The sequence below is a fragment of the Saccopteryx leptura genome, chromosome 4 (genome assembly GCF_036850995.1).
Source record: "Saccopteryx leptura isolate mSacLep1 chromosome 4, mSacLep1_pri_phased_curated, whole genome shotgun sequence".
Taxonomy (NCBI): domain Eukaryota; kingdom Metazoa; phylum Chordata; class Mammalia; order Chiroptera; family Emballonuridae; genus Saccopteryx; species Saccopteryx leptura.
Genome location: NC_089506.1, coordinates 103,881,940 through 103,897,175, shown reverse-complemented (window position 1 = coordinate 103,897,175; position 15,236 = coordinate 103,881,940). Strand labels below are relative to the sequence as shown.

At 36.0% G+C, this 15,236-nt stretch overlaps 1 protein-coding gene across 3 annotated transcripts in view; it reads right to left on the bottom strand.

Moving 5' to 3' along the window:
* Positions 1 to 15,236, bottom strand: part of RB1 (RB transcriptional corepressor 1) — a 196,740-nt gene that overhangs the window by 74,583 nt on the left and 106,921 nt on the right. For all 3 annotated transcript variants that reach the window (XM_066380876.1, XM_066380873.1, XM_066380874.1), the window contains 4 exons: positions 14,970 to 15,026; positions 14,855 to 14,886; positions 14,698 to 14,774; positions 13,489 to 13,685 (listed from right to left, as the gene is read on the bottom strand). In XM_066380876.1, coding sequence (XP_066236973.1) covers positions 13,489 to 13,685; positions 14,698 to 14,774; positions 14,855 to 14,886; positions 14,970 to 15,026 — 363 coding nt within the window. The remainder of the gene's footprint in view (positions 1 to 13,488; positions 13,686 to 14,697; positions 14,775 to 14,854; positions 14,887 to 14,969; positions 15,027 to 15,236) is intronic.

Sequence of the window (15,236 nt, the reverse complement as noted above, 5' to 3'; positions counted from 1 at the left end):
TCCAAATACCTAATTCATCAACCCTAAGTTACTATATATTCTAAAAAAACATGTTAAAATCTCATTTCTGAGAGTTGCATGAATGAAATATATATGCACACTAGTATATTTCCTTTGAAAATATACTTTGCTCTTTTTTGCAAAGTCTTCTTTGAATCTTTTCTTAAGGGATACATTATAACAACAGTGTCAGTGCACTGCAAAAAGGAGCCCGCTAACAGAGGGTACTTTCCCCTTCCCATCAATGCTTAGCTCTTAGGCAAAACACCTTGCTGATCAAGATTAAAAAGTACATATATTATTTTTTCACTTAGAATAAAATTCACTTACTATTTATACTGTTGCGTTTTATACTGTCTAACATGCTCTATTAGATGTTATAGTGTTAATAAGAACAGTGTGAATGATTTAATAGAAATAATGTGGTACAAGGAAAGGAGTACCAGTACTTTATAGACATTCTGTGTTTCTTTCCTCATATGCAAAACTGGAACTATACCTACATCTTCTACTCTGCAGAGTTCGTGTAAAGAACCAACAGAGTATTTCACATGAAAGCCATATAATGTCAGGGCCTTACAGTCATCCAGAAACTGGCTACTCCAAACAGGGTCCCACAGGCTACCACTATCACGTAATCAACTGCGAGCTTGTTAGAAATGCTGAATCTTAAGACTAACCCTAGACCTACCTGATAAAAATCTGTATTTTAACAAGATCTCCAGGCGATTCCCACCGACACTCAAGTTTGAAAAGCACTGCTTAAAACAAAACAAACAAAAAACCCTTAGTCTGAAAGAAAGACACTTTGTCAAGCTAGTTGTGCCAAAACCCCAAAAGGACAAAGGGCATGTTCAGTAGTGTATATTGATTTATCATATTAGGAGAGCAACTTAGAGTGGGTATTATGGAATGGTAAGACCTGAACACTAAAAAATAGTAACTCACAGGGAAAGAGAGAGGAAACGCAGAAAAAAACTAGAACTGTAGGAATAGAGGACAATATTCTCTGGAAGCAAATGGCAGTCTAGCCCACACATAATATAATAATGTTTATAATGATGTCCCTCACTCAAAAAGTAAAATTAAATATCTTATGTTGAAGAAGACATGTATAAACTCTATTTCAAGAAGATTTCCCTTAATAAACCCACTTTTAAAAAAATTAGTGCATAGAATTATCCGCTACATTAACTTTTGTATACTATCACATTTACCAATAGCGCTAGCTTTCCATTTTTAACAACATTAAAAACTTAATACCTTTTAAGACTAAATTATGGTAGTCTTAAATCAGTATGCATCTACCATTGCCATAGTTGAGCCATAATTTCCCCTTAATATGCCTCACTCTAGAGCTAGGCCTTACTAATTCTGTGTCTTTCTACATTTCCACACCTGTACCAGTCTTTTCCCATCCACATACGATCACTCCCTCCACTGACTCTCATGGCTGACTGTATTTTATGGTGCAATACAGTTATTCACTTTTCTACTACAGTCCAAGCTCCTTCAAGGCTAGAAGCTATTTCCCACATCATTATGTACCTCACAGAGGCAAGTACAATTCCTTTAAAAATATCTGATGTATAAAATATCAGGTATGTCCAAGGAGAACAGGGAAGAACAGAGCTAAAGGAGAATAGGGGAATGAGACCTCTGTGCTACCTTTTTTAAAAAGAATTTTTCTCCAATATTTTACAAATCATGAAGCAATCCAAAAGAATATGGATCCACATTCAATAGTGGCAAATAATTCTTAACATTTCAATAGTTTTATAGAAACATAAATTCTTGGGCTAAAAAGGGCCCAAATCTTTTGGACTGTCTCAGATTACAAAGCAATAAACAGATACAAAGACATTAAGTTGTACATGAAAAAGCTAGGACCTAACGCCAGGTCTCCTGATTCCATGTCCCACGTTAGGCAGGCCACGCCATCTCTCACTGGATAATGGTGGTTTGCGCCACAGATGAAAGAACTCTCTGTCTATACGAGTGTTTGAGGAATAGGGTAAGTAAGAATGTGAAGATAAGGCAGGAGCAGATAATCACAACTAGAGCAGAGAGGCTAATTTTTTCTGAATGGCAATAAGGAGTTACAGGTTTCTGAACATTAGCATTGCATGAATAAGTATTTAGGAAGATTAACTCGGCACCAAAGTATAAAGTGGAGAACAGTGTCAAAGCTCAGAGACCAAACAGGAGCCTATAATATTGTAGTAAGTTAAATGTAAAAAGGTGATAATCTTCTCTACGAAAATGTAAATGAAATAGATTTTTAAAATAATAATAAAGTAAATCCAAGATACATAATAAAGCTTTGTTTTGTTTTTAAAGACTCTTATACCTGGTAACTATAGAGGAAAAGACAGAATGCTCAGTATTCAATCCTGGATGAATTGAAAAGTAATGTAAAAATATTGGGAAGCAAAGTTGTATTTAGAATAAAAGAATTTCAGTTTTGAATGGTGAAATCAAGTCTCCTAAACCACTTGAGAAGCTACTAGTTGGCTGCAGGAGTTAGGGCAAGAAATTAGGAAGTCTGACACTGGTCAGACTGAAAGGTTAAAGCCTTAACTAGATTTTCAGAAAAAGTCAGATTTTTAAAAATTAAAAATCCTATTGCTTATAAAAAGTAAATATGTGGTTGTTTTATATAATTCATGAGGAGCTTTTAAAAACCCAACTTAAAACATTTTTTATTAAGAAGCATGGTATAAATATAATATATAGCATCATATTAGTTCATTGCACCTACCCATATTTTTTTAAAGTGTTAAATATAGCTTAATCATTACCTTATAATTCACTTACCTTCCTGAGACATACCTCTTAGTAAAATGTAACATTCTTTAAAAACATTGTCTAATGGTAAATACTATAATCTTTGTGCAAAGTGCACCAGAGGTTAATTATCCCCCACACAGATAATGCAACAGATATCCTTTGGGGCTTTTTCAAAGCCACAGGCTTTCTTTCTTTTGTGTACACTTCCTGTTTGACATTTCAAAAGAATCAAAGACGCTTAAACATTTTTTTATAAGTTTCTAAAAAAAAAAAAAAAAAAAAAGAAAGAAAAACCCCTATTCATTGTAACTGTAGTGATGTATAAAACAGGCCTTAATTTAAAATTTGCAAAAATAATTTAAAAAGAAATATATTTAATCTGTTCTCATATAAAAGCGCTTTGGGCAAATATTTGTATAATTGAATGAAGAAACTTGCTAATGTTCAGTGACTACAGAAAAACAGTATGACAGATCCAATTTAATGAGTCAGCTATATTTGACAGCATTGAAAGGAGACTCAACTTTCCCATGATTTGTTAAAATTTAATACAAGAAAATAGTTAATAACTAGTATTTCTATGCTTTCTATAGAAAGGGATTTGGCATGGTGATGGGCCAACTTGGACTTGGTGAACATGTTAAGGACACTACTCTTTTATGGATTCTTGCTGTATTAGCCAAAAGTTTGCTTAAAGGCTTTAAATCACTGTAAAAAAAATAGAAGACTGGATAAAGAAGATGGGGCACATATACACCATGGTATACAATTCAGCTAGAAGAAATGATGACATCGGATCACTTACAGCAGAATGGTGGAATCTTGATAACATTATGCGGAGTGAAATAAGCAAATCAGAAAAAAACAAGAACTGCAGGATTCCATACATTGGTGGGACATAAAAGCGAGACTAAGAGACATGGACAGGAGTGTGGTGGTTACGGGGGGGGGGGGGGGGGGGGGGGGGGGGGGGGGGAGGGGAAGGAGGGAGAGGAGGAAGGGGAGGGGGAGGGGTACAAAGAAAACTGGATAGAGGGTGACGGAGGACGATCTCTCTTTGGGGGATGGGTATGCAACAGAACTAAATGACAAGATAACCTGAAAATGTTTTCTTTGAATATATGTACCCTGATTTATTGATGTCACCCCTTTAAAGTAAAAATTTATTTATAAAAAAAAGGTAGATGTACACAAGCCTGTATATTATGAGATTCATTGTGCATAAATGTCAATGAATAATTCCCTGATTGATAAATATATGAACCTTTCCATGCAAAAAAAAAAAAAAAAAAAGAGCCCTCTGAAACAGTATTATTCAGAAGATAGGATGCATTTAATATGGGAAAACAGAAATGAAACTCTAAATATTCTTTAAGTACACATATTTATAACAACATTATGAATCACTAAATACTATATATAACTCTTCCAGTCGTGAAGGAGCAGAGACTAATTTATCTTAAATAACTACAAAATCAAAAACATAAATGAAACAATAGCTTTCAGACACTGAATACATAAAGCAGCATAAGACATAATCCCTGAGAAAAAGAAAACAAATGGTAAACCCCACCACTGCCTTAGCTTAATGTGTGGAGAGGGTTCCCAGGCTACAATACAGGCAGGAAAAACTGAAATAGAGTTTAATGGTCTCCCTGCTTGAGGGAGTTGAGAATTCAAGGAAGCCAAGACAGCTAAAATTAGCTTGACAGAATAGAGAAAGGTGAGGTTGAAAAAGGAGAGAGCTGAAGAGAGAGAGCTACAGGGGCTGCAGAAGTTTACTCTCAAATCTTCAGCTAGGTACAGATTAGTGCATTCATGTATGGAAGCTCCCCAATGCCAGGGAAAGAACCAGTGGAAGCAGCAGGACTATTCCAGGGGCTGACAAACGACCAGAAAGAGTTCTGATTTCCATCAGCCAGATCTACGTAATATATGGGACATCAGTATTCAAGGGGACCCCCTGATCCTGGACAAGCCCTGTGACTATTCTAACAAAACAAAGCTTCAGCTATGGTCTTTTTGGTTCATAGAAGCCTTTTGGAGACCAGCTGCTATATAAGAAGCATGATTACCCTAAAACCAAACTGCTATGAGATGCCTAGGTTCTTCTATGAGGAGGGAAAACAGGATGGAGGGAGGGTTAGCATGTACCAAGGTAAGCAAGGTGTCACACTTGTGAGTTAAGAAGTACATTGGAAGTGGAACCTGCCCCAGACCCCTGCTGACACTATATGGTCAAGAATGAACCACCTAGTCAAGCTCTTCCCAAATCCCAATCCACAGATTCACGGGCAAAATAAAATGATTATTTTAGTCACTAATGTGTCATCCAACAATAGAGAACACTCCTAATGGCTCTTTTCGATCAATGTTCAATCCTATCCTTCCCATCTTAAAAAACAGTATTCCCTCCACCTCACACATCTCCAGCTATATCTTTACTTCCTTTCAGAGACATTTCTTGTAAAAACTGTCTACAATCACTGGCTCCATACCTTATTTATCTCTCATTTACATCTCATCTAAACCCTACTGTCATCACTCCTGCCCCCATCACTTCTTTCTTAGGATTTCATTTATTGTTTTTAGAGAGAGAGGGAGGGAAGGGAAGGAAGGGGGAGGGGAACAGGAAGTAACACCTTGCTTCCCTTAAATGTCTTGACTGGGCAAGCTCAGGGTCTTGAACCGGTGACCTCAGCATTCCAGGTCAATGCTTGATCCATTGCGCCACCAGAGGTCAGGCCCCCACTACTTCTTTTAACAATCCTTGCTACCATCACCAGTGGCTTCCTTGTTGTTTAAACTAATGAACACTTTTCAGTTCTTACTGGTTGCTCCTATAGTATGTGAAACAGCAAGAAGGCACTCAGACCTTTTAGTGCTCTCTTTCTATGACACTTCTGATTTTCCTCCTATCTCTCTGTTTCCTCCTCCTCTCATCTATTTCAATCTCTTTTGTAGGTTTCTCTTTCTTGTCTAATCCATAAATGTTGCAGATCCTTCGTATTCTATCTTTAGCTGCCTTCTCGTTGTATACTATTCTTAGGTAAACTTATCAATTCTCTAGCCTTTAGTTATTGAGAAAACATAGAAATTAATAGCTTTGAAGCCAGAGAGACGTTGGTTCAAACCACAGCTCTGCCATATAGCTTGAGTGGTCTAGGGCAAGTTATTCAAGTTCTCTAAGCATTAATTTCCGCATGGAGAATAATACTACCAAAGGTTTGTGAAAATTAAACTATCACAAGTATTCACCACAACACCTAGCACAAGATAAGCTGTCAATAAAGTTTAGAAATTTTTGTGCCTGCAGCTCTAAGGTTCACAGTCCTCACATGTTTCTTTACTAAGCTCCACACATACATATCAACTATACTTTACACCTCTACTTGAATAACCATCATTTCAAACAACATAATCAAATAAAATTCATCTTCCCAAGCAAATTTCATTCATTCTGGGTATTTTAATGAATGACACTACCTAGATGTCTTTATCAGTTGGCCTCTCTGTCCATCATTCCTACTTTTATTATTAGTTGCCACATCATATAATACAATGCCAAATACTGTTCTAAATGCTTTACAAAAATTAATTTATTTAACATGAGACACACACAGATAAGAAATAAAGTTCATAAATGACTAGAAAGTAGTATAAATAAACACTTAAGACTGTAAAGCAGGGAAGCATGATTATACACTAGGGTGGTCACGATGGGCAAAATGGAAGTAGACCTGAAAATCTGGTAAACTAGAAGGCAGGAGAAGCATTTCAAGTGGACATAGAATTGAACAAAGACTCTAGACATGGTTTATGATAGTAAACATAAAAGTCTGAATAGAGAAAAGAATATAAGGTAGGCAATTTCAAACATATTTGGACTCATAATCTTTTTACATTTTTAAAATTATTGAGGACCCACAAGTTTCTGGTCACGTGGATTATATCTATCAATACATACTGTATTAGTAATTAAATCTTAATTTAATTAAAATAGAAAATTTTTAAACAACCAACGTAAGATCATTATGTTAACATAAATAATATTTTATAAAAAATAACCATAATTTTCAAAGGTGACTGGCTTGAGCATGGGCTCATCTAGCTTGAGCATGGGATCATCAACATGACCCCATGGTCACTGGCTTGGCTGGAACCCCCTGGTCAAGGCATGTATGAGAAGCAATCAATGAACAACTCAAGTGCTGCAACTACGAGTTGATGCCTCTCATTTCTCTCTCACTTGCAAAAAAAAAAAAAAAAAAATTACAGAAAAGCTACCTTTGAGAACCACCTGAAGAATAGCTGAACAGAATTCCTTTAACTAAGGATATACTTGCATATGGCAGCTAAGAATCAGGAGAGAGATCCTGGCTGAGGAGGTCACCACTGAGGAGTGAGGGGCTCCAGCCCCATACCAGGAACCCCAATTCAGAGCACCAGTGCCAGGAAGAGTTCCCACAAGCTGGCTATGAAAATCAGTAGGGACTCAGTCTGGGTGAGATGAAGGGCTGCTGTAGAACCAGACATCCTCTTAAGGGCCTGAGCACAGACTCACTCAGATAATAGTCGCCCTCAGCTCAGAGAAGCAACAGTAACTCAAAAGCACCAGAAACTTACAGGGAGAAACCGAACTGTCTAGTTTCAAGGCAAGGCCTGGAGGGAGCAGCTTTCTCCTAAGGTGTTGGCAGGTGCCACTGTTCCTTTATGAACTCCCACACACAGCCTGCAGGGGCAGGTGGGCAACAAATCTGAATCTCCATCAACCTGGCTAACATTATTCTCACCCATCCTATTGATTCTCTGAGGCCTCACCACACCCAATTCATGTCCAGCCCAAACTTCTTTTAGAGGCTAATCCACACAAGCAGCTGGTCTGAGCCCATGCTGCAGACTTTCTTAAAATCTCTGAAAGGCCTACACATCCCAAACAAGCAGTGACTGGCCTCCACATGCCCTGTGCCTCTCAAAAAGCAGCCTAAAGTCTGGTGCTAGTGGCAGCAGACCTCAGTTCACAGCATAACCACTTCTAGGCACCTCCAAGCCCAGCATAGGCTGCTACCAACCACGAATCACCTGCAGCTCTTATCAGGTGGCCCTGGAACAAAAAGAGGCAGTAGCTGACCTTGGCCTGTACAGAAGCCCCTTCCTAGAAGCCTCAGAACCAACACACCCAGTGACTGGTTTCAGACCACACTAAAGCAAATCAGTACCACAAATGACAAACACAAAGAGTGAACTCGGCAGGCACCAGAGCCCCACTAAACTGAATCCCACTCCTTGGGGTCAGCCCCCCAAAAAAATAGTTCACCCACTATTAGTCACAGCCAGTCCTCACAGCCAGTTAGCCTGAGGGGTGATGCCACCCACTGACTGACATGCCAACAGCAAGCAAGGCTCAACTACAACAGAAGAGCATAAACAACCCACACAAGAGACACACTTGGAGTACCCAGCTCAGGTGAACAGACAAAATGTGCCACAGGCTCCACAGGACACCTACTACATAAGACCACTCTGCTAATACTGGGAGATGTAGCAGATCTACCTAATACATCAAAACAAACACAGGGAGGCATCCAAAACGAGGAAACAAAAAAACATATCCCAAGTGAATAAAACAAGACAATTCCTAAACAAAATGGAAGCAAGCATTCTACCATATACAGATTTGAAAACACTGCTTATAAGGATGCACAATGAACTTAGGGGAAGAATAGATAATCTTGGTGAGAACTTACACAATGAGATAGAAAACAAACAAAAAAAAAGAACACAGAAACCATAAAAAACAACCAGTCAGAAATAAAGAATAGCCTGACCAGGCAGTAGCACAGTGAATACAGCATCAGACTGGGATAGAGGACCCAGGTTAGAAACCCCGAGGTCACCAGCTTGAGTGCCTGCTCATCCAGCTTGAATGTGGGCTCACTGGCTTAAGTGCAAGGTTACTGGCTTAAGTGCAGGGTCACTGGCTTAAGTATGGGATCACAGACATGACCCCATGGTTGCTGGCTTGAGCCCAAAGGTTGCTGGCTTGAGCAAAGGGTCACTCGCTCTGCTGTAGCCTCCCTGGTAAAAGCACATATGAGAAAGCAATCAATGAACAACTAAAGTGCTGCAAGGAAGAATTGGTGTTTCTCATCTCTCTCCCTTCGTGTCTGTCTGTCCCTATTTGTCTGTATCATAAAAAAAAGAAATGAAGGCTACAATAACTGAAATAAAAAAAAATACATTAGATGGAATCAATAGAAGATTAGATGAAGCAGAGGGTCAAATCAGAGATTTGGAAGACAAGGTAGCAGAAATAAATACCCAATCAAAATAGCAAAAAGAAAAAAGAATTTTTAAAAAATGAGGACAGTATAAGGGACCTCTGGGACAACATTAAGCATAACATTTACATAATAGTTGTACCAGAAGGCAAAGAGAAAAAGCAAATGATTGAAAACTTATTTGAAGAAATAATGACTGAAAGCTTCCCTAAACTACTGAAATAGACATACAAGTCTGTAAAATGCAGTCTCAAATAAGAAGAACCCAAAAGGAACCACATCAAGACATATAATTAAAATGCCAAAGGTTAAACACAAACAGAGAATCTTAAAAGCAACACAAGAAAGGCAGAGAGTTACCTACAAGAGAGCTTCCTTAAAACCGTCAGCTGATTTCCCAACAGAAACTTTGTAGGCTGAAGGGATTTATAAGAAATATTCCAAGTGATGAAAAGCAAGGACTACAACCAAGATTACTCTCCCCAGCTATCATATAAAATCATAGGACAGAAAGAGCTTCCCAGACAAGAAAAAAGCTGAAGGAGATCATCACCACCAGACCAGTATTACTAGAAGTATTAAAGGGACTTCTTTTAGACGACGAAAAAAAAAATTAAAAATATGAATAATAAAATATCACAAGGAAAAAAAATTCTCACTGACAAAGGCAAGCACATGATAAAAGCAGTGCATCAATCAACCAGAAAACTAGTACAAAAGTTAAGAAGCAAAGGTAGGAAGACTATGTGTAATTATAACAGTAAATTAAGGGATACACATAAACGCTCACAGAAAAGAAGTAAAAAGTAATTTAAAAAATATAACATGTAGGGGGTGAGTAAAAATAGTAGTGATTTTAGAATGTGTTCAAACTTGAAGCAACCATAAACTTAAAATATGCTGCTATAAACATGGCTTGGTATATAAGAAGCACCTGGTAATTACAAACCCAAAATCTGCAAGGGAGAGATATAAGAAATAAAGAGAAAGGAATCCAAACACAATACGATTGAGAAAGCCACCAACATACAACAAAAGAGAGCAAGAGAATAAGAAAGGAACAGGGAAGTACAAAAATAATCAGAAAACAACTAATAAAACAGCAATACTACATACTATACATAATTACTTTAAATGTAAATAGATGGTCCAATCAAAAGACAAATAAAGAAGATACAGTACATATATACAATATAACATTACTCAGTCATAAAAAAAGAATGAAATCTTACCATTTACAACAACCAACAACATGGATGGACTTAGAGGGCATTATGCTAAGTGAAATAAGCAGACAAAGACAAGTGCCATATGATTTCACATATATGTCGAATCTAATGAATAAAATAAACAATACAGAAACAGACTCACAGATACAGAGAACAAACTGATGGCTGCAAGAAGGAAGGGGCTTGGTGGGCTGGGTAAAAAAGGTGAAGAGATTAAGAAGTACAGATTGGAGTTACAAAACAGTCACAGGCATGTAAAGTACAGCAGAGGAAATATAGTCAACAACATTATAGTAACTATATATAATGCCATACGAGTACTAGACTCATCAAAGGGATTACTTCTAAGTTATATTTATATAAATGTCTGTACACTTGAAACTAATATAACACTGAATGTCAACTATAATTGAAATATTAAAAAATTAAAAGTAAAATAAATATCAAAACAAAAATTACAAAGATGTTCTTTCATTAAACCACATAAGGGGGGTAAGGAATACTTCACTTAATGTTTCTTTAGGTGAAACACTTTTAAATATGTTTTTTTTGTTGTGTTTTTTTTTTCTGAGGTTGGAAACGGGGAGGCAGTCAGACAGACTCCCGCATGCGCCCGACCGGGATCCACCTGGCATGCCCACCAGGGGGCGATGCTCTTCCCATCTGGGGCATCGCTCTGCCTCAACCAGAGCCATTCTAGCACCTGAGGCAGAGGCCACAGAGCCATCCTCAGCGCCCAGGCAAACTTTGCTCCAATGGAGCCTTGGCTGCGGGAGGGGAAGAGGGAGACAGAGAGGAAGGAGAGGGGGAGGGGTCGAGAAGTAGATGGGCGCCTCTCCTGTGTGCCCCGGCCGGGAATCGAACCCGGGACTCCCGCACGCCAGGCCGACGCTCTACCACTGAGCCAACCGGCCAGGGCCTAAATATGTTTTATATGTTTATAGTTTAATAAGAAATTCTTGCAATACAGAATCAAAAGACTAGAAATTTGCTCCAATTCTAGATCTGTGAGCTAAAAACATGGGTGTGTCCAATTTGTGAAAAATTCAATGAATTATAATTTGTGCTATCTAGTTTTCATTATATACAATGTTCTTCAGATAAAAAAGAAAATCTTAAGGTCTGTGAAAGCTTCAAATATATCTATAGCATGTCCCTTTTCTAAAATGTCAATTATTCTCACAGGAAAAGTTCATAGTATTCTATTTGCGTGGCCTGACTTATCTTGATAGTTACCCACTACCACTCTATTCTTTTTATGATTAAAAAGGTAATATGTGTTTTTTAAATTTACACATTAAAAATGACAATAATAATTATCTATAATTTCATCACTTAGAGATAACACTTAACCTTCTACATCATCCTATTATTAATAAAATGTACCCTTTGCCAGGCTTTGAGCATTTCACTTTTTCTCCAAAAATTCTCAAAAATAAAGAAATATTGAATTTAGAATTCTAGAACACTGTGAAATGTACTAATTAAATAGGCTTGAGCACAAGCAGTTTTTAAACAGTGAATGGTTACTATTTCCTCCACAAAATCCATGTCTTTTCTGTATCCTCACAATGTCTTCCCCAATGCAAGGCATATAGCAGATGTATACTTAGGGAAATAAAAGGAATTCTCTGAAAGAAATCAGAATGGTCACTTTCAGATGATTCAGTAAATGTCACTTCAATATCTACAAGGAAAGGGTACATTAGCCTCTGAAAAGTACTCTCTACTTTTTAATTTTATTTTATTCATTTATTTTTTCTACTTTTAACCCTCAGATTCTTAATTTTCTCTTAACAGCTCTTTTTCTTATAAAGTGAAAGTTCCTGTTTAAACAAGTTACTAAATTTAATGACTAGCAATGTAGTATCCTTCTATCAATTTGCCCTACTACCCTCCTTTTTATCCACTGTCTATATGGCAATACAAGAAAACACTGAGAAATAAGTTATTGCTTAGCCATTAGGTTTTTAAAATATCAAAAAAATAAAATTAAGGTTACATGTACAGATTAGGATTCTAATGAAACTAAAGTCTTAATTTTTTCATTGCATTTCTATATACTAGAGTAAATGAAAAGATATATACAAGCATGCAATAGATAGAAGCATGCAGCCTGACCAGGTGGTAGCACAGTAGATAGAGCATAGGATTAGGATGCAGAGGACCCAGGTTTGAAACTTTGAGGTTGCTGGCATGAGTGTGGGTTCACCAGCTTGAATGTGGAGTTGCCCGCATTAGCATGGGATCATAGACATGACCGCATGGTCTCTGGCTTTGGCTTGAGCCCAAAGGTCGCTGGCTTGAAACCCAAGATCACTGGCTTGAGCAAGGGGTCACTTGCTCTGCTGTAGCCCCCACCCCCATCAAGGCACATATGAGAAAGCAATCAATGAACAACTAAGGTGCTGCAACAAAGAATTGATGCTTCTCATCTCTCTCCTTTCCTGTGTGTCTGTCCCTATCTGTCCCTCTGTCTCTGTCACAAAAAAAAGATACAAGAATGCAACAATTTCAAAAGAAACCAATTCAATATTAATCTATAAATCTGATTATTCACAAAGTTTTACTCAACTATGCAAATTTAAAGAGCATTATAGAAGAACTTCAAATACTGTACTTTTACTACATAAAAATTCCACCTTCAGTAAAACAATACCTTTTCAATAGCTCATATGCTATAAATCAAATACATAGAGAATATAATTTCTGCCTTATCTATAATGCTATAAACAATAACTATACTTGAATAATAGTGTAGATTTTTGAACTATTTTTAAGAATAAGGGGAAAATCCAACTAAACAACTAAAAAAACTGTACTATTAAATCATCTAAATAGAATAATCTCAAATTTTTTTTCATTTTGTTAAAATTTAAGAGATGTTTAAAATTTCAAACATAAAACATTTGTTTTAAAAAAATTACCTCCATACTTTAAAGAATTCAGCTTTGCGTTAAAGTGCCATACTTTAAGAAAAGCTTTTCTTAAATAAATCACTATATTAGATGGTCAAGGGAATTCAAATAAAAGAAAACTCTAATACTCGACTCTTGGGCTATACACTGAAATCATAATATTCATTAAATTGTATATTTGTTCTAAAGCTAAATTTTAACTAACATCTCTCACTAATAGATATGCCATATGCATATAAATATCTTGAATTATTTTAGCTAGTTACTTACTGAGAGCCATGCAAGAGATTCCATGATTCGATGTTCACATCGTTCTAAATGTTTTATCATTTCTCTGGTCAAGTTGGCTTCTGCTTTGATAAAACTTTCAATCACTTTGTAAAAATCAAAAGCTTTTAAATTAAGTACATTCAGAATCCATGGGAAGGACAAATCTGTTCCAGTATCAAGATTCTGAGATGTACTTCCTAAAAATGAAAGAAAAAATGTAACTTAGGCATGAAATGTTAAGCCTTGAACTACATATTTTTAGGCTGGAAGGTTTTATCAAACAAAAAAATTAAAACACAATAAAAGACGAAACAGAAGTTTTTATTTGGAACAGAATTTTTTATTTTGGAACCCACAGACTCCCAGGAAATAGTTTTCAAAACTTTGAGTGTATGTGCACATATGATTTTCCAAGATCAAGGGTTCATAGCTTATATCAAATTTTTAAATGTTTAAACACCCCAAACTTATATCAGGGACAGGTTTAATATCTAACCAGCACTGCATTAACATACCCATTTTAACTGTCTCAGTAATTCTTGGTGAAGGTAGAGAGGAATTCTTTTAAGATTTTGATAATTTTATTCCTTAGAAAACGTTATCTTTTTAAATGTGCATTTCTTGGTTATTAATAAGGATTTACAGTTTTTCATATTTGTTTACTAATTTGTTTCTCTTTTATTGTGTATTTGTATCCTTAGATAAATCTTTGTTTTTTGCAGAAAAAAGTATTTTCTAACATTTATAATGTTATTTTCAAAATAATATATGTTTAAAATTATATTAAAAAAAGAAAACACTATCACTGGCCTCTTTCTGTTTATCCGATGAATTCTAGCGCCAACCTTTGGTCATATGATCATAGAGTTTATAACAGTACTTCTGGATCAGTGAACGCTGTTCCTTAGTACTCCTTTGGCATTTTACAATCTCGTTAGTATTTGAAGGAATTTAAATAGGTACATTGCCTAGATTCAGAATAAGAGCCTAAGTGAAATACTATTCCCAAGATGACCTGAAATAATTCAGAATATAAGCCAGTTAAATAGTTTATGGTGACCAATTACATTTTCAGTCTATACTGATATAAAATACTCATTTCTTCACCTGAATGATACCGCTCCCACCAAAAAACACAAAACACCTTAAATTTGTTTTTTTTTTACTTTAAATTAAACTAAATGTTTTATTTACTAAAATTTAACTTACTGCTATATGTAGCCATTACAACCTCAAGAGCGCATGCCAACAAAGACATATGAAAGACGCTGTCATTCAGGAGTTTGCTAAAAGAAAAAGAAAGTGATTTTGAAACACTTACTTCTATAAAAAGAAAAAATTCTTTTACTAAAAATAAAAAATTTACCTAAAATTTTGAATGGATAATCGTTCTTCTTCCTAAAACACATTAAAAAATGTTAAACTGAAACCATTTTATGACAGTATTGAATTTTTTTCCTATTATTTTCTTTTTAACTTACTGATTTAAGCATAGATTCCATTACTCGGTAATACAACCGCACTCCAAGTTTGTATCGCTACAAATAAAGAAAAATAATTAGTCCTCACTACTTTAGAAAATCACAATTATTAATTTTTTTTTAAGTTTTCTCTTGAAATACATTTCAGAACCTTCTTAGGAATATATTGTAGCTACCAAGAGATCATGAAAGCCAACTTGTCTAAAACTCAAGACTTAATTATAAAATGATAGTTAACACTCCCAATAAATTATCAAGAGGGAGGTC